This window comes from Colius striatus, chromosome 1 (genome assembly GCF_028858725.1).
Source record: "Colius striatus isolate bColStr4 chromosome 1, bColStr4.1.hap1, whole genome shotgun sequence".
NCBI classification, from domain to species: Eukaryota; Metazoa; Chordata; class Aves; order Coliiformes; family Coliidae; genus Colius; species Colius striatus.
In genome coordinates, this window is record NC_084759.1 from 100,040,496 (window position 1) to 100,064,626 (window position 24,131).

Genomic DNA, 24,131 nt, shown 5'->3' on the forward strand with positions numbered 1-24,131 from the left:
TTTCACTATAAGATCTGTAAAGATCTGATGTGTTGTTTGTGATTCGGGGTGCTTTGTAACTATTATTCTAAACAGACATACTTTGTCATATTATATAGTTCTTATTCAAATTCATACCATGGGACTTGGTGTCAGCATACTAAAACCATTAACAAAAAATAGAAAGGAGCTGTAGACAGAAATTGTTTCATCATATGTATACGTGTACTAAGTATTCCAAGCTTAAGTTTCCCAAGAAATTAAGGTCAGCTGCAAAGTTTTGGTCACAGGGTTACTTGAATTCAAATGCATTATCCATACAGCTGTAGTTTATCTTATTATGCTTTGCTATCGTCTTCTTTTGACTGGATGATGTCATTAGCCACTTTAATCTCTATGGTTTCTGGATTTAAAGCTTCTTTTCCATTTTCCTCCTTTAGTGGCAGCTTCCTATCAGAAGAGAATAGGAATCACAGTAACTCATAAGTAAAACATAATTTGGAATTGAAATCTACAACATATGTATTGCTCATACAGGTCACAGTGTTTCTTAAAAAAATAATTTATTGAAAATCACATGTAAATATTTTATGATGAACACTGAGATTCTTTGCTTTAAAAAAGAATGATATTAACTCCATCTATATATAGCCAGAAAAAGATAAACAGCACATGACAAAAACATTGCTGCTGCTCAAAATATAGTTTCATCAACAGGACCATAGAAATAATAGAATGCCAAATAACTTGACTCAAGAGAGTACAGACATATGTTTCCTAAGATATCATGAAATATAGTCATACCTTTTGCTGAATCTAGATTGTACTATTTTTTAATATCAATTTCTAAATGTAACTTCAATTGTATATGAAAGAAGATACCTATAATTGGAGGTTATGCCTTGGGTAATGGAAGTTATTTTATTATTTAGAAAATTCTACAATGTATTTTTTCTATATCACACAATCTAGCTAGTTTAATAACTTATAGCTCTTTTAAGACTAACAGTGAAAAATCTGAAGAGTTTTATAATCTTTAATTCCAGAGGCAAAAGAATTCCCACCTTTGCTTTACAGGAAAGACAGAACACTGATTTCATTCAAAAAAGTCTTGGAAATCATCCCTATTGCCAGCAGTTAGCTGTCAAAAAATACAGCTGTTAAAAATATGTATAGTTTACTCAGATGTTCCTGTAATAATGTCCCTTGGGCGCAGTAGTTGTTAATCATTATTTTAGTTTGGGTTTGCTATCTCATTTTTAACTAGAGAATAGTATGACTATGCCTTTTTTATTAATAATAACTATTAAAAATTTCAGTAAACTTCACTGTGAGTGCTTTGATGTCTAAAAGTGCAATATACTGTTTAAAACCTGTTTGAGATGTCCCTTAGGAATGTCTTATAGTAAGTGTTTAATAACAACAAATATAACAAAGCAATAATAAAATTCCTAGACTTATGACATTTAAGCTGTCTGAAATGAAATGAACTGAGAAAGATACAGTTTATCTAGAGGCTAAACAACAAACATCACCTACATCTGAGAGAAATCAAAGAGAAAAGTAACATTCTATCATAATAAAATGTGGGACATATTTCAGCTGTCTGGCTTTGAGCACAGCAGGAATTGTCTATTAATTGTCTGTTTTACATAGCATACCCAAAGGAAATGGATTTCAGTCCACAACACAATGTCTGGAAGAATGGAAATAGCAGAATCAGCATAAATCTATTTTTAAAAGAGGAAAAAGCACTGGGGCAGAAGCAGCACAGCTCATGAGATACATTTTGGGTAAGAAGGTACCTGTGTTAAAGGCTTGATAATGAAAAGCACTTACACCAATATTAAAAAAAGATCTAATTTAATCTAGTTTTATATGAAGGCAGAGTAATTTCTTAAAAGATGGTGCTAAAAGGGAGGCAATATTTACTCAATGTACAAATTAAGCAATTGACAGAATATACTGTGTGAAAATTTAAATAAATCTGGTTTGGAAAAGTGAATGAAAGTATTTTAGAAATAATTTCAAATGATTTGAAATCAGAAGACTTGTTACAACTCTGTTGGAGGATACTAGATATTGATGAAATATGTATTCATGAAAATGGTGTGATAAAATTAGCCTTGCTTTCAATATAAGCAAAATAAAAAAATCACTCCTCACCATCAAAATGTGCATTTCATCATTCTTTGTCTTTAAAAACTTCTGTTTTTTTCTGGATATGATGTGAAGGTATCAGTTCAGTCTTGATTAGACGTGATTCTTTTTCACTATGGATTTTTTTTTTTTTTAAATTCTCCTCTCTGTATATTTCAAATATTAATTATTCTTTAATCTCTCAATATATTAAATCATTTTCCTTTTTTAACTAATTACATCAAGTTTAAATATTCTAATTACACCAACCTTTCTATACTTTTTTAATAGCTACATATATTTGAAATAATTTTAAATTTCTCATCTGGGCAGACTAATCCTTTAAAATCTTGAAATATTTATAATAAAACCTTTCGAAAAAAAAATTACAGAAGTTTAAAAGGTTTTTTCAATTTACTCAGATGCTGATGTTTATCAGTCATTAATAATATTGACTTTCTCTAGCACTGCATGTGACATAACTGTAATAGTCTGCTGATATTAAGCACAGGAAATTTTAGAATATTTACTTTCCTATTTGATAGGAAAATGGCTTCTAGCCATTTCAATACTGTAATTCACTCTGCTTCATTAATACTAAGAAAACCTCAACCAATACTAGGAACATAATAATGTGAGTCTGAGAATGTAATTATAGTACCACATTGCACAAGGTATTTTAATTATATTGCAGAAATATAACATGAAATGCACAGCTTAAATTGATTTCCAGCCAGCATTATTGAAATTTGCTGACTTGCAGATAAAAGTGCTTTGTGGTCATCTGTCACATATGGATACCAAACTTGGCTTTGATAAGTGTCATCTCAGTTAAGGTAGAACATAGGTTTTTGAATAAGATAATGAGGAATATTGTGAAAATACCCTGTTATTGTAAGAGGAAGTAAACTTTATTACTTCCCACAAAAGCTTAAATCATAGTTAAAGTTCTGAGGTTTCATTCCAAATAATTCAACTAATTTAATATATTCAATAACAGTTAATCTAATTTAAACTAAAGATTTGTCTTGTATACCTTTAAGACAGTTGTAATTAGTCAGGATTAATCTCACTTTATAGGATTAATCTATAACTGTACTTTATATTGCTTCTCTGTTTCATCAGTTAAAACCTGGGTATGAGCAGAAGGTCTTTCCATGCTTTCCTAATACCAGTGTCCCTTCAGATGTCCTGACTGCATGATGCTCTATTTATCTTTGGTTTCCTACATGATACTGTACCAAATCTTTAGCTGACATATGTCCAGTAGTACTTTGGACTGCTGTCCTTTGTCATTGATTTTGGGAGATGAAATTACCAAGGTGGCAACTGTCATCATTATTAATATCTCTTAGCAGTCCTATTCTCCCAAGGACATTATATCCATCAAATTCCTTATCAGCTGTTTCTACGATTAAGTTATATTTTGTGCCACCAATGACTGATTCTTTTGCTCAACCCTGAGATAAGAAAATATTTTTTGATTTTAACTTTCTCATATTTCAATCTTGTCAGCTGTTCTGACTGGGATAGGAAGAACTGAATTTAATCTTTCCTGATATCATGTCCCTTGCTAGATGTATCTCATCTGTATTTGCAAGATCTGCTGCTACATATAATATCGAAGCATGAATAAATGTGGCCCTGGGGTCTTAACCACAACACATTCAAGGCCTGCTGGACTTCTACAATGTTTATAGCTGACTCCTTAGGTAATTGCAAATTCTCTATTGTTCCATTCATTATAAATTCTAATATGAAGAGAAAACATATCACTGATCATTCAACAAATTTAATAATAATTTAATTAACACATGTTTGAAGTCTTCCGGTACAGGTTCTTTAAAGAAGTAGACAGCTTAATGTGCAATTACTTAACACACTTGATATTTACTACAAATGCCAATGACAGTCAATGAAGCTTTTTTTCTTATTAAGGATTCTGGTTTTTGCAGTTCTAGATAATGGCAAGGAAAGTAATTTAGTTGTATTTTCAGAAAAAGACTTTTAGAAGATCATCTTCTCCTTTTAAAAACCATTTGCGATTCTATCAAAAAATAAACAGATGAGTTTCTATATTTACTACAGATATGTCTTGAGTTTCTATATTTACTACAGAAATCCTTTTGAAGCCCTCACAGCATTAAGATCTCATGAAGCAGGAGATTTTCACATCACATAGTTCCAAAGAAATGTGGAACTTTAATATTTTCAAATCAATCAACTTTTTTGGCTCAGAAATTAAACTCTTAAGCAATCAGTTCATGTCCTTTAACATCACTAGCTGGACTCTCAAGAGAACGAATAGTACTATGTTGAAATATTAGTTCCGCTTTAAACTAAATTTTCAGAAGGAAAAAAGAACATATCAGAAGCTCTCATTGTAATAGTAAGCTTAGCAAACACCAGTTTGCTTGATCTCTATCACAAATATTACTTTATCTCCCCATAGGTTTTGAAAAGTGTTACTCAGGTACAAATATCAGCCACTCTACTCAGTTTAATCTGTTCCAGAGGCTGCAGCAGCAAAGCAGGGACTAGGATCTCACTACCAGCACCTGGGATCTCAGGATGCAGGAGGCAGCTCAAGCTTGCCAGCCCAGGTGAGTGTGATTTCTGTTTCTGTGTTAAGAGCAGTCTGCAGGGATGTGAAGGGGACATGCAGAAACAAAGCAAAGGGGTTGGCTTTCAGCACTATTAATCCAATTGCATCACGTGGATTTGAATGCTGAGCTAAGCATTCAGTAATATGAATGAAAGAAGGAAGGAACTATCCTGTGAGGAGTTGGGTTTCTGGAGCACTTAATCATTGTGTATGTGTGGGGACGTGTATGTTAATCTAAGGCCATCCCCAAGAATCCAATTATTCCCACCAAGTGGTTAATAACTGCTGGGTATGTAAAGATCAGCTGTACCCAACTAAAAAACTCTTTGTACTCCTGTACAGCCACCACTGCAGGGTCAGGAGGGCTAGAGGAGGGAGGTGACTGTGTTTGCCAGGGCTGAGAGAAAAGGCAACATGTCTGTGACCTGCCTCTGCCAGCTGTGGTTCCCCACAGAGCTTGGACATCAGCTGGGAGCAGCAGGGGAGCTGCAGGGGCAAGCTCTGGTACAGCCTGAGAGATGGAGAGTACAGGTAGAGGCTTATCGCCTCCCACCCCCTGAATGCAGTGTGCAAGGCTGGGGGACACAGCATGGTACAGGTCCATGTCTCACTAGGGCCTAGGCTGGGCACAGGCTGATGATGAAGCTGGATTGGATGTGGGGCTGTTTCCTGGCAAGTGGGACTGGTAGGCTGAGGAAGGTTGGACAGGGCTACGTATGATTTCTTGCCTTTACATGAGGTTGGTTTTCACCAATAGCAGTGGAAGAACTCCTTAGGAGTCAGAATAGCAGGGAGAGTCAGAAAATTTCCCTGAATACTTGCTGACTTCGAAACAGGTGGTGGTGTAAAGCTATGCTGCAGGAGCACCACTATCACAGTGTTGTCATCCAAGGGCTAGATAACACCCATATGTGGTTGTACTCGGGGTCACAGAAAGAAGAGAAAAATGTCTAGTGATAACTTCAGCAGTTGCACATGGTGTACTGTGATTTACATTGATTACTTTTTTTAAAAAAAGAAAAAAAAAAGAAATCACATTTGTGCACATTCTGCTGTTGCTGTCTATCTCCTGCCCAGACCATGGGAAGCCTAGTCTGTCCTCACAGCCAGGAGGAGCTTCTGTTACATTCTGGGCAATGTCAAGCTACTTACTCAGGTTCTGTGAGAGGAGTTGTCTCATTTGGCTCATTTACTGGACTCCCATCTTCATGACTGGTAATTCTTTCATCCTCTGTTCTCATTTCCACTATTGGTTCTTTTGATCCATCTTTCCTAAAAATTATTAAAAATTATTAAAAATATGTATAATTGTATTAAACACAAACATTGAACATAACTGATTACCAAGATCCCTCCTCTCAAAAGTCAGAAAAGAAAAGGCATAACTAATTATCAGTGACTAACACCACAGAGACACATTTAACAGCATGTTCCCAATTCCTTGAAGTCTTCAAAGCATCCTGTATCCATCATAACCTACCTAACTCTGTAAACATCATGGATTAGCATCTCAAAAGAACATTTTGTTTATGATTGAATGATAAGACAATGGCATCTTTATGGGAATAGATGTACACTTTCCTTAGTGCAATAAATATAGGACTTGATGCCTACTTATGCCTCAACTTTTCTGACAGTGTAAAGAGCCTTTATGTTAGCATACACACTGCAGAAGTGTACTTTAATCTCCTGAGATTGTGTCAATCCTGTCTAAACTGACAAGTGTAAAGGGCTAAAGAGCCTTTTTGTGATAAGAATCTAGACCCTTCTGGTCACACTGGTAGAAGAAACTCTGATTCTATGTTATATTTCCCTCATTCTAGGAATAACTGCTAGTCTCTGGCATGTAAGTAAATTAATAATATTCGTGCTAATTGGACAATGAACTGTAAGGAAGTTGATGGAGTATTATCATTATGCTTTTGGAAGTAACCATAGAATAGTTTGGGTAGTAAGTGACCTTTAAAAGTCTCCTAGTCCACTCATTCTGCCATGAGCAGGGACTAGATCAGGTTGCTCAGAACCCTGTCCAATCTGACCCTGAATGCTTCCAGGGATGGAATGTCTATCACCTCTCTGGTCAACCTGTTCAAGTGTTTCACCACCCTTATTGTAAAGAATTTCTTTCTTAAGTCCAATCTAAATCTATGGTGTTTCAGTTTAAAATCATTACCCCATGTCCTATCACAGCATGTCCTACTGAAAATTTAGCCTATTCTATGTTTCTCATAAAGCCCTTGTAAGTATTTAAAGGCTGCAATAAGGTTTTCTTGGAGCCTTCTCTTCTCCAAGCTGAAAAACTTAAACTCTCTCAGCCTTTTTTCATAGGAGAGGTGTTCCATCCCTCTGAACATCTTTTTGACACCCCTCTAGACCTACTCCAACAGGTCCACATTTTCCTGAGCTTAAAGCTTCAGAGCACAATGCAGTACTGCAGGTAGGGTCTCACAAGAGTGGAGTAAAGGGGAAGAATTACCTTCCTCAACCTGCTGGCCATGCTTCTTTTTAGGCAGCCCAGGATAAAGTTGGCCTTCTGCATTGCATGTGCATATTGCCATCTCATGCTCAGCTTTTCATCCATCAGTACCCCCAAGTCCTTCCCTGCAGGGCTGCTCACAATAATCTAGCCATGACATGGAAATAGTAGCTCACTGCTACAGAAGTATTAATAATTTTACTATTAATTAAATTGCATATAACTTTACTCTCACAAGGCAGCTGAAAGGATACTCAAGATATATTTGATATTTCAAAAATAAAATCCCTTTCCCTGTAAATATTTCATTCCTATTCCTGTCATTAGGTCAGAAATTGCGTCCTGGAACTTCATCAGCTGGAGCCAGGAAACACAAAGTAACTGAGTTATAGATGAATAATAATTTTTTAGATTTAGTAGACTGTTTTCTGGACCTATGATGTTCTAGTGAGCGGTGAGATTGTTATATGTCGTAACAAAGAACTACTTAAAACCTTGTCTAATTAATATCTCACATTTTTATATTGTTCCTGAGCAGACGATTATTAAATAATTATGTACAACTACACTAATCCACCTGCTCAGGAAGTACCTAGAAAACTCTACCATCCTCTGGTAAATATCAAGGAAAATCTCTGTAGGTATATTTAAAAAAAAAATTAAAAGCATGTGTTTATTCACCTCTGCATGTAAAATCCTAAGATACCTTAATGGACATGACAATAATTTCTGTAGATGATACACATAACTATCATGACTACCTCATCTCTGTTAAAATATTATGGACCATAGCATGGAGGGAATTGTAAGTTTTACATAGCTTTTCTGTACATCTGCAGTCTTACAGACAGACATACATTACTGCATGGCCAAAAATATATTTGCAACCAGCATTCACATAGGATTGAGGAATGGATCTGTACAGAAATTACAAACTATGTAACAGCTAAAAATTCCACAGAAGGGAATCTGATTTGTAGGAAAAGTATTATGTCATTTCTGTTCCAGATGGTTGTATGTACATTAAATGCATTGTATCATCTACATCCATTACATATGGAACATAATTCATGACTATATATATCCTACAATCAAAATATAACAAAGAACCATACCATAAACCTTCTCAATAAACCAGAATGAAACCTGACTTATTTAAAGCAAGGAAATGTTAGTATCTTTTAAGGAGTTAGCATGCAATAAATTCAAATTTTGACTCTTCAAACCATCTTGAAATTTTAGCCTGACAGCTTATATATGCAGATAAAAGGCTAAAATTAGAACAGCCCCAAACATTTTAAGATCTGACTGATAAAAGATCACCCCATCAAGGAAAGAAATATAATTAAATAAGATAGTTGGTTATTGCTGAACTGTCATGGAGGATTTAATATTAAAGTGACCAACTTTATGCTTTAGTAGGACAGCATGGAATGGCATTTGGGTATGAGACATTGATAGTAAGGTATAAACTGCTGTCAAGTGACATTTGCAACTTTAGCTCCCTAAGGCCTTCCCATTCAGAAGACTTTGTACACCAATTTGTATTTGGTCACTTCTTGAACGGGAAATTAAAGCATAAAATGAAGTGCTGTTCTCAATAGGAAAGGACAGTTGAGTCAGAGCCAGAAGCTTCACATCTTGATTCTATTGACCTGGACATGCTGGCTTCATACCAATAGAAAAAAATGCTGTTATTCCTTCTCTTGCCATAAGCTGTCAAAAATTAGAAAACAGGTATTTTAGGGCATAACTTCTATTCGGAAGAATTACTTCATATAAATTCTCTGTGACTGATTATGATTGGTGTTTATTAAAAGTTGTTTCCAAAAGGGTTGAGAATCCAACCAAGAAATATAACCAAATTACCTAAGAAAATCATAGTCTCTGAATCCTAATAGCCAGAACTAAAACCAGAAAAGACAATTCCAACTCCACTGCATAGTCTGACACAGCTATGAATAGTAAGGGCTGCAGAACCTGATCTGGTCTATAGTCATCTGTGGAAGGATGAAATCTTTGCAACTGCAGGAGAATAAAATGTAAGGCCAGACTACTGGGAGAGCTATAGCACACAGGAACTGGACCAGCAAACATAATTTAAACCACACACAGAAAGCTTTCTCACAAATATGACAGTGTATGTATGTCTATCAGATTAATATAATGAGGAAATGAAGCATTTTTTAAGTAAAATGAAACTGCCTTCAATCAGGGAGCACAAGTAATCAATCTCTATCTTACCTCCTGAAAACCCTGTAAACACCGGGTCTTTAAAGTATTCTTGTTTTATGCAATAAGTACTTGAACTGTTTTGCCAGAGATCTCAATCTCCATTTGTCATTTGAGGGTGTGTATAGACACACAAATGATCAGTTAATTCACATTTGTCTTGTGAATTAGCCACTACACATGGATATTTGTGAGAATCAGAATTGTTTGTTCCTCATTTAATATTTAGCCATCACTGAGTTTTGCTATGAAGAACAATCATGTTCACCAGCATTTCATCCACATCCAAATAAGCACTCTTATTTTTTAAAATCAACAACACTTTTTATTCCTAAAATCTGTGGGCAAGAAGTAAAATTTTCCATTAAATGCTATTTAAGAGAAGAAAAATTCTTTCATGGATTTTTTATAATATTATGTCCTCTCAGATTTATTGTCACTGCCCGAACCATATGATGAGGTTTTAGGTATTAGTAGATGAAAGACAAGTTTGTAAAAATGGAGTTACAATGATCTGTTACTTCTTTCTCATGGACCAAATATGTGCCTAGAACTATTACTGAATTGCAATTCTTTCCTCTATGTCAAGAAGCACAAAGAGGTTATCTTAAAGTGAAGTATGGTAAATGTCTTTTTTTGTATCCATTTTTCTTTTAAGGTATGATTTGACCACAACAGTTCTGCACATGTCAGAGAAATGCTTTTCCAAGTAATAGAAATATTTTATTAATTCCATTTGCCACAATACGGCCAAAAAGTTAATATAAGTTGGACAGACAATTTTTAATTTTAATGAAGTTTCTAAAGCGTGATTAATACTCACAAGTAAGCAGCCTTTCCTTCTTCCAGTTCTTTACTTTTTCCACTTGAACCACTCTTTTTCCCACAGATCCTCCTGGTGATGCACATTAGCAATCCACATTGTCGTAAAAAGAAGCAGCTAACATCAGTCACAACCAGGATTAACAAAAGAGCTGCCACTCCAAGGCCAATGACAGCACCAAGACCAAGACCATTAAAAAGAGTGTCTTGAAAGAAAGAAAATTAAAATTTATTGAAAAAAATAATCCCAAAGAATAACATCTTCTAAAGTCTTTAAACTCTAGGCTAGAAGAGTAAAGGATGCTTATAAATGAATCATTCAGAAATAAACAGAAATGAACTTTTCTGAAGATGAAGCATATATAAATCCTGATTTAAAAAAAAAAAATCACGAAAAACATCTTTTTATATAATATTTCCCCAGTACAAAAATTTCATTATGGTCACAGAGCATAAATAATATCCTTTAATAACAAATAATATTATATCTTAATACTTCAAGACTGGGACTATTGGTATGCAGCCTAAGAAAAACATTTTAAATATTTAACACAATAATAGTTGATACAAGTTGTCATTTTCCACATTTTAAATATAATTGATTAGCAGTAGTGCTAAGTAGAATTACAAAAAGGTTTAAGAGAGTGTCAAAACAGCATTTTTTCTTGTAAAGGTCATTTTTTGAATTAAAGTAGAACAAAACAGTCTTCAAAGAACAGTTGCAACCACTTAGTATTAAATAAATTAGGAAAACTATGCATATTCTTACATGATTATTGGGTTGGGATCTCATTTTGTATAGTCTTCTACCTTGAAAATATATTCATATATTTGACAATAAATATAATCTACACTTTATCTTGCTTTCTAAACTTGTATTATGAAAGCTGATGTTTAACTCATTTTACTTCACTACAAATCTCAGAAAAAAATAATGTTTTGACTCAGTTGAACAGACAGTAATGCTACAGATTTGTTTTAGTAGTATAATTCTCAGAACAATTATTGTGTTTGTGAACTCAGGTGTCTCTTATAAAGGAAAAGACTTGTATCTGATCAATAAACTAGGGGGAAAAAAGCCATCTCAGTAATGGTTCATGCACCTAGCTAATTCAAGGTGTCAATCTAGCTCTGAAATTTGCTAGTGACAACTGCTTTGCGTGGTGCTATGTCATGAGCAAACTCCACAGTGAAGTGCTCCTGGGGTTTTTTGAACGTTGGTGTTGCACATCAGCATTCCTTACTTTACTGTTATCTTGCCCTGGAGTAATGTATGAGCCTGCAGCGCAGTGCTACATTTCCATTTGCAGCTATATCTATCCCTGTTGTCAAATTAAGAGCAAGATTTTTTCTGACAAATTACATGTGTAATGTTCTAACAGACAGTGAAACACAATATAATGCATTATAATATAAATGTTTTAATGAGGCAAGTACTGTATTTTTCCTCTCTTTTTCCAAACGGTTAGAAAGGACCTTTAGTCCAACTAGTCCAACTCCCCTGCTAAAGCAGATCCATCTAGGTCAGATCACACAGGAACATGTGCAGATGGGTTTGGAAAACCTCCAGAGAAGGAGGGCAATCTGTGCCAGGGAACAAATTTCTCACAATGAAATAGTTTTTTCTTATATTTAAATGGAACTTTTTGTGTTCCAGCTTCTTTCCATTACCCCTTGTTCTGTCACTAGATACAACAGAAAAAAGTGATGCCCTAACCTCCTGACATCCACCATTTAGATACATAAAAATATTAATGAGATCCCCCTGCAGTCTTCTCTTCTCTAGACTAAACAGCCCCAATTCCCACAGCCTTTCCTCATAAGGAAGATGCTCCAGTTCCCTGATCATCTTAGTGGCTCTGCGCTGGACTCTCTCCAGACGTTCTCTGTCCCTCTTGTGCTGGGGAGCCCAAAACTGGACGCAGGATTTCAGATGAGGCCTCACCAGGCCAGAGTAGAGGGGGAGGAGAACCTCCCTTGACTTGCTGGCCACACTCTTCTTGATGCATCCCAGAAAGCCATTGGCCTTCTTAGCCATGAGGACATTTATTGTCAACCAGAACTCTCAGGTCTCTCTCTGCAGAGTTGCTCTCCAGTAGGTCAATCCGAGCCTGTACTACTGCATGGGGTTGTTCCTTCCCAGATGCAGGACTCTGCACTTGTCCTTGTTGAATCTCATGAGGTTCCTCTCTGCCCAACTCTCAAGCTGGTCAAGATCCCGCTGAATGGCAGCACAGCCTTCTGGGGAATCAACCAGTCCTCCCAGTTTGGTGTCATCGGGGAACTTGCTGAGGGTACACTGTCCCCTCATCCAGGTCATTGATGAAGATGTTGAACAAGACTGGCCGCAGAATTGATCCCTGTGGAACTCCAATGGCCACAGGCCTCCAACTTGATTCTGTGCCATTGATCACCACCCTCTGGGTTCTGTCATTCAGCCACTTCTCAATGCACCTCACTGTCCACTCATCCAAACCACACTGTCTGAGCTTTCTGATGAGGTTGTTATGGGAAACAGTGTCAAAAGCCTTACTGGTGTCAAGATAAATGACATCCACTGCTCTCCTCATCTAGGCAGTCATAGACTGTGTTTAGATTAAGAATATCATTTAAGTTTTCCTATTTTTGTTTAATTAAACTAAACTTTGAAATTCTTGACAACTTCTAAATCAGTACACACTAACAGAAACAGATGCCTTGCTAGTGTATGCAGTAGAACTCTTAAATTGAAAAGTAAAAAGTTTTTTCAAAAGATAGGCAAGAATTTAGTTCATATGCTATTGATTTTATTGTCTGTTGTATGTGTTGTTTTATTGTAGAACTGTTCTTCAGAATGTTATTATTCAATGAGCCAGAATTCAATACATATATAATTATATGGATAGATAGGCAAATAAACCAACATATATTACTTGAATGTTATTTTCCTTTCCTCAGAAACATTTAAAACCCCACTATATAAATAACAAAAACAATGTCATAGCAATTAAATTATCATTTATTCATTGCTCCATAAGCAACACTGGAAGTTAACATTTCACACTAATTAATTTTCTTTCTTTTTTAACAAAATTCTTTTTTAAATATTACAATTTCTGATACATTCTCTAAAACTTACTTTATCCATACATCAACCTATGTATCTGATGATTTCTTTAACTCATTTATGTTTAGCTGTTTGAATTGTCAGGAAGATATAAGGAGATACTTCAGTCCAGTTTATTGAAAAGCTCATGAGTTTCAACGGACATAATACCAGTAAAGTCTATAGTCCAGTTCTAGAGACCTTACACAACAAAATTTTTGTCTTTATATTTTCTTAACCAACAAATAGAATGTAGAGGAAAAAAAAAAAAAGCTCTTTTAACCCATAATTTTTAGATGATTTGGATATGTCTTTTTTTCCTGTGATATTTTTATGATTTTGGTTTTGTTTTTACCTCAGTGTTGTTTTTACCATGGGAAGATAGATTTTTTAGCTCATGTGACAGCATTTCCAGTGTCACTGGAACATTGTGATGTGGCAAGCTTCCCATCCCTAATGATTCAGTGACAGAAAAGCCTACATAGTATTTTCACTGGCAAGCAAAGGAAATATTTATAGTAACAACATTGCTCCTTTATACAATCATATTCATATTAATTTGCCATAGTTATGAGGAATTATTTGGTTTTCATTTTTAATCTTCTTGGTATTGGTGAGATATCTGAAACCTAAATATTTGACTACTACAATATGTAGTAGTCATATTTTTCTATCTCTTTATGACTGATAATTTCCTTTTCATTCAGTTCTCCATTTCCTACTTGCAACCCAATTGGTCATACAAGTTTCTGTTTCACAACATGTAAAAGACCAATTTCTTATTATAGAATCATAGATTCATAGAATGGTAGGGGTTGGAAGGGATCTTTAGAGATCATCTAGCCCAACTCCATTGCAGAAGCACGTTCACCTAGATAAGGTCATACAGGAACATGTCCAGGTGGGTCTTGAAGACCTCCAAGGAAGGAGACCCCACAACCCATCTCTCACACATTCATCTCACAATCCAGAGAGTGACAGGAATGTAACCATAGACTGCAGCAGGTCAAAGAGCATGGGTATCATCAATCAATCAATTTTAAAAGTATTTGTATTCTGTTTTCTTTTAAATATTAATGAAAATATACAAAATAACTCCAAGTTTTATAAGTACTACTTTGTTTGAACAGAGGGTTTGGACAAGGTGACCTCCAGAGGTCTCTTCCAACCTCAATCATTCAGTGATTCTAAGTTTTGTTGAATAAAAAAAGAGTTAGCACCTTTTTGTGTCTTTCTTCCCTTTCCAAATATGGGTTAAAAGCTGAAACAAAGATTCTACATGGCCTTTAACCTTTTACAGTAATTTACATTTTTAAAGAAAGCATGCAATGATATTAAACACTATCCTAGCACCTGGCAGCTACGTTTGAATGGGTGCAAATGTGTGTGATGGGATATTGTGCATAAGTTTGTCATTTATTTCAGGTTAGTCTGAAGCTAAAGTAGAACTGCTCTTTAGTTAAAGTATTTGAAAATTATGAGCTAGAGGATGAATTTGAAAATACTGCACTGAGTAGTGGCAGAAAAAAGAGCATAGTCTTGTTTATCATCTTCTTGAACTACCCGATGTATTGACTCTAAAAAAGGCTATCCAATCATAATGGTTACTTCAGCACTACCTATGAAGAGCTGTTGTATGTTCCAGCTCCTTGGTGTGGGTGATCAGGAGGCAAAGACCACGTAACACCAAATCTTACAAGTTACAGAGTTACAGGTACACAGAATGAGCTCTATCTTGAGTAGTATGTGAAGGTAGCATATACATACCCAGCTTTTATATGAGAATACTATGATACTGGATGACTACATTAATTAGAAGAAGTGTCATTTCTTAGCTTTCCATTACTAAGCACACCTGTTCCTTACCGAGATGAAAATCAGAGCAGGCAAAAAGAAGCAAAGAATCAATAATCCTTCAACTACCCAAACAAGTTCCAATAATTTGGCTGCCATGGCTAGAGCTGCATGAGCTGCTTTTAGCAATTTAAAGCAATGAAACTTGGCTTTCGAGCCAGTAAGTGCCCAGCAACTACAGGTTTACCTTCAAATGAAATAAACCAATACAATTACCGCATCAACTTTAAAACAATTATTATGATTCTGTGCAACATTTACTGGGGGAATGTATGATGCATGACAGTAGGTAATATTCTTTTCTATCCTGTGTCTTAATACAAAAAGATGCTAACAAGGCTATAATCAATATTAATTTTAGTGCTTTTTCTTCTTCAGTGATTTTTTTTCTAAAACTTTCTGCTACGTGACATACCACTGAAGGGCAGTGTACAGGCACATGAGGACATGTGCCCCGTACAGCATGACACAATAATATGCTCTGACATTTATGCCTGGAGATTGGTTTGAAAAATAAGGGGACAGCATTACTAATGTAATTAAGAGGTTAGTTTCCCTCTCTACTCTGCCCTGGTGAGGCCTCATCTGGAGTCCTGTGTCCAGTTCTGGGCTCCTTAACTCAAGAGGGACAGGGAGAGAGTCCAGTGCAGGGCCATCAAGATGATCAGGGGTATGGAACATCTTTCATATGAGGAAAGGCTGCAGGAACTGGGGCTGTTTAGTCTGGAGGAGATTGCGAAGAGATCTTATTAAAATTTATAAATATCTAAAGGGTGAGTGTAAGGAGTTTGGGGTATCCCTTTTTTTCTATAGTGGGTACTAACAGGACAAGAGGTAATGGGGTGAAGCTGGAATACAAAAGGTTCCACTTAAACATAAGAAAAAACTATTTCACTGTGAGGGTGACAGAGCAGTGGAACAGGCTGCCCAGGAAGGATGTGGAGTCTCCTTCCTTGGAGGTCTTCAAGACCCGTCTGGACGTGTTCCTATGCAACCTGCTCTAGGTGACCCTGCTTCTGCAGGGGGGTTGGACTAGATGATCTCTAAAGGTCCCTTCCAACCCCTACCATTCTATGATTCTATGTAACGTTGGTAACTAACCAACTAAAGACGAGGGTTCCTCTAACTTTTTTCTACCCATAAATGACATACATTCATTGTCTACCCTCTCCAATGAAATCCAAGCCCGATTGCAGTGGAGTGTCAACAGTTTCACTGTCAGCAAGAGGAGTGATAAAGAAGCAGCTGTATACCATAGACAAAAATGCACAGGAGGGATGGGCATTCACAGTGAAAGGAGTCTGCAGTGTCACCAGGATTATCAGTTATAGAGATGTGAGCTACTTAAATAAGCATGTCTAAAATGATATGTATCAGAAATGTTATGCTTTTCTGATACTTATCTGAGTGAGGGAACATTTCTTCATTATGACAGAGGTCCTCTTGTCAACAAGTTTTCTGAAATTACTTTTTTTCCCCTCTAAATTTTCATAGAATCATAGAATGGTAGGGGTTGGAAGGGACCTTTAGAAATCATCTAGTCCAACCTCCCTGCAGAAGCAGGTTCACCTAGATCAGGTCACATAGGAACACGTCCAGACGGGTCTTGAAGACCTCCAAGGAAGGAGACTCCATAACCCCTCTGGGCAGCCTGTTCCACTGCTCTGTCACCCTCACAGTGAAATAGGGTTTTTTTATGTTTATGTGGAACCTTTTGTGTTCCAGCTTCATCCCATTACCCCTTGTCCTGTTGCTAGCTACAATAGAAAAAAGGGATGCCCCAACCTCCTGACACCCACCCTTTAGATTTTTATAAATGTTAATAAGTTCTCCTCTCAGTCTCCTTTTCTCCAGACTAAACAGCCCCAGTTCCTGCAGCCTTTCCAATTTTGCAGGGAAAAGTATTTTCTTATGATTCTTTTTGGGTACTAAATAGGACTTGAGTTCTCATTTACTGTAGTAATCCCATAATGAATTTTCATATGGAGGAGTCTTCAACAAAACATAAATAAAATAGCTAAATAAACCAAACACAATGTAAGTAGCAGCTTGAGTGCTTCTGTCAACAATGTCTTTGTCCACTAAGAGATAAGAAGGGAAAGGAATGAATGCCATGTTAACTAGAAAACGTTCACTGTCTTAGTGTTATTATTTTTTAAGCAAAATTTTTTAAAAAATGTTCCTGGCATTATCAAACTACCCCTAAGTAGGTTTCATAAGCATTTTCAATGTGTCTAAGGAGTCACAAGGTAGTTAGAGTCTCTTCCTTCATGTATCTACTCAGTCACTGTATTAGGGACCTTTTTACCATTGCCTACTTCTATGGGAAGCCCCAGAGAAAATCAGGCAGAGAGATCCCAGCCCTGCCTTGAGTGCATTTAGTAGGGAGAGACTGCATAACAATGGCAGCTTTATGGAGTCTGTGACATCAACTCTGCCCCCAGGTTTCTGAAGGCCTTGAGGAAAGGAGTAAGTATCTGTGTCTTGATTTCCCCTATTCAAAATGGCAGCAGACATACTGAACATGTATCCTGAAGGAATTTCTAAGAACCTGTGCAGATTAATCAACATTGACATGGGTATTGAAAACATACACTTATGTGTGGTTTAGTACTTCTATCACACAAAAGGATGAAATATTTTAATTGTGTTATTTAGGAGAATTCAAAATCACACTGCACATACTACAGAGACATGAGAGATTTTTGTGCATGTTGTCAGTATGTGATGTATGTTTTTTACTTGAAAAAGTTGCACTGATACAACTGCAAGTATTAGAAGCATTGTACTTGCTATAAAAGTGTTTTATACCAATATAGTCTCTCCTAGTTTTAAAATACCTGCTTTTTTTCTTGTGGTACAACTGTTTCAAGTAGGTGATTTAAATCAGCATGGATCAAGTCCTCCAGCTGCATATTAGTGGAGTAGCATGGCAATCATCTAATATGAACCAAACTAAAAACTGAGAAATTCTAATATTTATGATTTATTCTGTTGTTGGGGGATTTTGTTTGCTTTGAAGAGTTTGTTTTTAGGTGATATTTTGGGGTTTTTTTTGTTTTTAATATTAAGTTTTGGATAAAACACTGAGGTTTACCGTTGAAACAAAAATACTGAAACAACATTAGAAATTCTCTCTAGTTACAAAACACATAACGTAGATAACATAAGAAAAATAGCATTTAGCAGTAATAAAGAAAATACAGATATAAATGCTTTAAGTAATTTTTCTTTATTACAAAGATGAGATAGAGGTTGCATAAACCAAAATGAACTTCGAACAACGGATGAAAGACACACAAAGTTACATATAATTCTTCACACTGTGTTTGAAAAGATGCTGACAGACATTATGTTTACACTACATACACATTCTACTGGGAGAAAGCAGAGAGATGACAGCAAGTACTGCATGCATCTAAGAAATCAGTGCAGCAAAACGCTAGTGAAACATGAATGAGATTATAAAACCCCATTGTTTCTCAAATTAAAATAAATTACTGAGGTGTTTGCAATATTTTTCACAGAAGTAGTTTTTAGAATATTTCAAATGTAATTCTTTTGGAAACATACACTCGGTAAGATATACTTTGCTCAGATTACAGCTCACTTTATGTATTATAATTAAAATGATATGACAATAAAAGTCACTAAAATTGCCCCTACAAATGTTACATATAAAATAAATATACTGAACTATTAATATCATAAAAAGTAATGGGACTATGGTGGCAGGAATTACTACTACAGTTTCTCAGGACTTTAGAACACATCAAAATGAATGAAAATGGGTATTCCTACCTAAGTTACTTGATCTAGTTCTTCTAAACCAGTTTAAATTAACATAACTCTCAAGCATACAGGTTCCATACAGCTACTATTTCTAAACAAGCACAGTTGGTAGATTCTCTATACTTGATATTTTATACCACTGGTGTTATTAGGATGTTGTCATTAGCACTACAAGGAATAAGATTTTTCCCTGTGAGTTTTCATCGCTTATACATTAAGGCTGATAAGTGTGAATCAAAGTCAAACTGAAGATTTCTTACATGCCTGGAGAAATGGGATGGATGAAGTACAGTGTGATAAGCTCATACAAGCTCTAGATGCAGCTAGATTTCAGTGAAATCATTACAACCCTCAGAATCTACATTTATCTTTATATCTTGAAAACTACATCCTAAAAGTTAAGAGGCTTTTTCCCTTTTCTCCTAAAAATTGAAATGAAAATTGGAAATCATCAACATATGAAACTGGATAGAAGATCCGAGAATATTAGTACAATCACAGTCTGTATACAAATCTCCATTACCACGTTAAAAAAAAAAAAAAGAATTGTTCTGTTAGTCTTATATAGTTAACTTCATATTTGCATCCACACGTAAGTGGAGCTATTAAATTAAGTGAATGAGGTTTGCATGCTGGAAAGATAATATACAGTAAGGTCCAGGAATCTATATATTGGTCATATAGATACTTATGTAATTAAACCACTATACTTATCTTTTAAATATCTATTTATCATATGCACATCATATTTTTACATCAGTGCTTAGCCCTAAACTTCTAGTATAAAATTAAATGGAATGTTATTTTGTGGCTTAGTAATAGTATATTTTGTACGTCACAAAACCATACAGATGGATATGTTTTATTTCCAGTGTATGCAGTGTATGTGTCAGACACGTTTATATTCTAATAAACCTATTGTAATAAATGAAAGATCACATTTGAAGTTGCTTTATGTAAATACTTTGGTTCATGAACAATTTGTAAACGTTAGGAACTTGTCAAAACTCAAAAAAACACCAAAGTAAAATCTGATTAGAAAAGAAGTCAGCCTTAGACTCAAAAGGTTGTAAATAAAGGTATTTTTTAAATACTGTTCCTTTGAGATATACTGGTACATCATAGAATAATCATTACCCTTTTCAAGTCTCTATGTCACCAATTTGAATTTAAGCCATAAATTCTGCATAGAATATTTTAGGACTTCAGTCTTGCAGACAGTTGAATATCAGCATTTCAAAATATGTGACAATGTTGAAAAAAGAATAACATTTTATACTGTCAATCATAAGACTTAAAATCCCTTTTACAATTACTACATTTAAAGGAACACATTTACTTATCTAACATTTAAATACTAATGACTGAAAAATATTAAATTCAATTTGTGGAGACATATTTATCATTTTAATATAACAAGAGTGTAATTTTAAAGCTGTTCAGTCTGTAACTACCAATTATAATTTAATTTGCAAATGTCTCTGTTAATTTTTTCCTTATTCTCATCTGTAGGGAGACAAGATTTTTAAACCTGTATCTTCCCCCAGATTGTACAAAACATTGTAAAATAATCTTGCTTTCATTGTTTTTGAGACAGAATTATGATATATTCTTAAAGAGAAACAGAAATAAATCTATATTAGTTATCCATCTCAGGAGATACAGGACAATCCAAGGATATTATTCTGTTCTTTTTCTTTCCTATCACAGAGATTTTGGGACACTGTCCAGAATTATCTGGCAGTGCTGTCATGGAATCCCTATAATAGTTGGCTTAATTCACATCCTCTTTGGACTTTTATGGGAAAAATAGGGCCAAAAGAAAAGGATCACATTCAAAGTACCTAAAACCCTCAAAAGTGATACTGCAGAAAAATATAAACTGGAGTAGACCTAAATTTTCCCTCATTTAACAGGGGAAACATATACTTTCTTGCTGAAGCTCCTATCAGTTGGAAAAAAAAGATAAGTAATTCAAATTTGTCCCACTGGCACTGTGACATTGAGCATAAAAGCAAACTTGCCATTTTAATGTATATTTAGCTTCTAAAATTTCTCAAGGCTTTTCATTTGTTCTTTCACAATGTGTTTGGAGAGTTCACAGTTGATCACTCTCTGTGCCTTTATCTTGTCTTGCATACTTTTATGCAATGTTAGAATGACTTGCTAAGATAATGAATTTATAACTGGCAAAGACTACTTTAAATGTCTAACCAAAGCAGGAAAATAATTTAGAAATTTTCATTTTTATACTCACCTGTAGTAGTCTCCTGTCTTGCTTTATTAACAAAGTATATGGCAGATAAATTATGTAAGAAAATGTTTAGTAGAAATTCTTTAAGGTTACATATTTTAGCAAATTAGGAAAATTATGCAAACTAAGGAAATACAACAGACTTACTGTGAAACCTTAATGAGAGCCTGTTTTATGTTTAATTCTATGACACCATCTAAGTTTTACTCAGGACCTTTTAAGCTAGGGGCAGGTGCTCACTAATTGTGATTGTATCTGTACTTTGGTTTCTTTATGATTCAGAACAGTACTTTACCTCTATTGTGTGTCCACAAGAGAAAAGTTTTGTTTCTCTATATGCATTCCGTTCCTATCTTACAATGGGCTCAGAATGCAGAAGGGACATATATGACTGCAGACAATAGCCTCTTGAAAGAATTTATCACTTCCCAGGTCCAACTAGGAGCCCCAGTGTTTATGCACCACTGTGCTCCTGCAAACTGAGAAAGAAATACTGGGAGCAGATCATCATGTACTTGGTGCTGAAGGATACTCAGTGGAGATCAAACTATTCACTGTTGATCAGTTGTGAACTGAGACTTTCAGTTTTCTAATGAGGCCATACTTCCCTTTGGGAATACAAGCAGCATCTCATTACACTTGCCAAATGTCAATTCTCTCATCGTAAGTAGAGATGTACTTGAAGTTTATTTGTTTGTTACCACAGGAAGAAAAGTGATAACAATGACATCAACAAACATTTTCACTATCTGGATTTTAGGAACATTTGCAGAAAAAAAAAGAAAAAAAAAAGCCTCTTGTAAAAGTTATTGCCTAAGTGATTCTTCACCTAAGCAAAAAAATAACATAAGCAATAGCACTTGTCAGAGTTATACTACATTGAAAATGTGTTCTCACATCAGAAAGAGTTTGATAACTCTTAGGTGTAGGTAGCAATTCCAAGTCCTCTGTAACATAGTTTGAAAGTTTCATTAAAAAAAGATAGCTTAATGTTAAGACAGCTATCCCTTCAATAAGAACTGAAGAGTTAAATAAATAGATTTTGTTATGAGAATAAAAATTACATAACTAAATAACAAAGGCAATGCATACATTCACATCATATGTGCATGAAAAAATAGGGTTTCACCCATCTGACTCCAATTGGGAACCCATAGTTTTGAGTTTCACAACATTAGAACAGAAGTTCTGTTTCTTAACCATACTATGCCAGGCACATGAGAACATAATTAATTTCAAATTTAATGCCATGGCATTAAGTAAAAGTAATAGAACATAGTGGGAAGGGAGACGGATGAAATAATTCCCTTACTTAACATGATGAGAGATTTTTTTTACAGATCTCAGTGAACTCAACACTTTTAGAATGTAATTTCCTTGAATTCCATCTACTTCATTATATTACATATGTATTTTTTTTAAAAAAGTATTTCTGTCAATAAATTGTGTTTAGATTTGCACACATGCATTCTGAAGACACATTATTTCTGATTTAAGATTATTTTTCTAAAATGACTGTTATGTGGTTTAGATGCAGAGGTTTTATTAATGAAGTTTTGAAGTAAAGACTTCCAAGCATAAATAGAAACTGTCAAAACTGACTGTAATCACTATATCTAATAAATAAGGATATACCTTATATGTGTGAAGATATATTAAAGCTTAAATTTTAACAACTAATTTGAAAATTATAAGATAATAGTATTACACCTCAGGAAGAAATTAACAATAAGGGGAAGAATCAACATATAGTTTATCTTTATTGTCTTTGTTATGTTTAGTAACAATTTGAAGGGAAGTATCTTAAAATAAATATTTAATTCTGCTTTAGTTCTAAAGTGCATTGCTTTCTTGAGTTATTCTGTATGCAAAAGAAGAATGAACCATAAACTCAGTCAGCAACATAAATTCTAAAATTAAATACATGCAGTAAAATATCTATAGGGATTCTTACTAAATGAGCAGTTTTCCAAGGCTGCAGAGTTTGTCAGCCATTATTTTGATGAGTAAAATAGGGAAAAATACTTTTCCCATTGTTTACTAAAGGTCAAGATTGAGCCTCTTGGACCTTCAAATTCAATAAATGCCATGAAATGGAATGTGTCACTGTTACAGTCTCAAGAAGTGAGTTGATGGCCAGGGACCTATTTTATGTGTTGAGACATGACTACAGAGAGGCATAGAAAAAATATACAAAAAGTAATTAATAGATTATAATTTAGGAAATAAGTGGTTTTTAAAATCCATTAGAAGGTACAAAACATGTCTGTATATAGCATAAAGTATATCGTGGAAGGAGCTAGTATAAGCACAAATCTGAAAAGGATTAACACAGAACCAAAATGCTCTAGTAAAAGACCTATTGCATGTGCCAAATGATAAGATCTATTTCTTATAAATAAAATATAGTTGAGAAAAGAGAATCAAATCACACTGATCAATTTCAATACGTCACATTCTCCAAGTTCTGTCAGAACAAAAAGCCAAACATCATCTGTTGAATTTGTCACAGAATTTATAAGGTTTCCAAAAAGCCAGATGAAAAATTCTGATTGCACAAACTGAAGTAATTACACGTTTAGAATCTTAACTAGGAATGTAAGCTATAGAGCTATAGAAAAGTATAATTTTTTTTTTATACAGGTTTCTGTTTTCTTGCAAATATAAAATTTAGAAGGAAAGAAAGAAATCATATTGCTTGCATCAAAACATGCACCAGAAACTTATTACTAAAATGACAGAGAAACCAACAGCACTCAGCTGCTGCAGGGACTGGCCTCCATTTTCATGTCTAGTAGTTTCACAGCATCTGTCTGTGTGGATAAGAATCATTACAGAATATTAAGAGTGTGAAAAAGGAATAAATTTTAGAAAAAAAACTTTAAAAGTTAAT

The 24,131-nt window shown here is 34.8% G+C and overlaps 1 protein-coding gene across 1 annotated transcript in view; it reads right to left on the minus strand.

Annotated features, from left to right (window-relative positions):
* Window positions 1-317: 317 nt before the first annotated feature.
* NCAM2 (neural cell adhesion molecule 2) overlaps window positions 318-24,131 on the minus strand; it is a 271,912-nt gene continuing 248,098 nt past the window's right edge. The window contains exons 18-20 of the mRNA XM_062006146.1: window positions 10,255-10,459; window positions 5,876-5,995; window positions 318-429 (exon numbers count right to left, since the gene is read on the minus strand). Coding sequence (XP_061862130.1) covers window positions 318-429; window positions 5,876-5,995; window positions 10,255-10,459 — 437 coding nt within the window. The remainder of the gene's footprint in view (window positions 430-5,875; window positions 5,996-10,254; window positions 10,460-24,131) is intronic.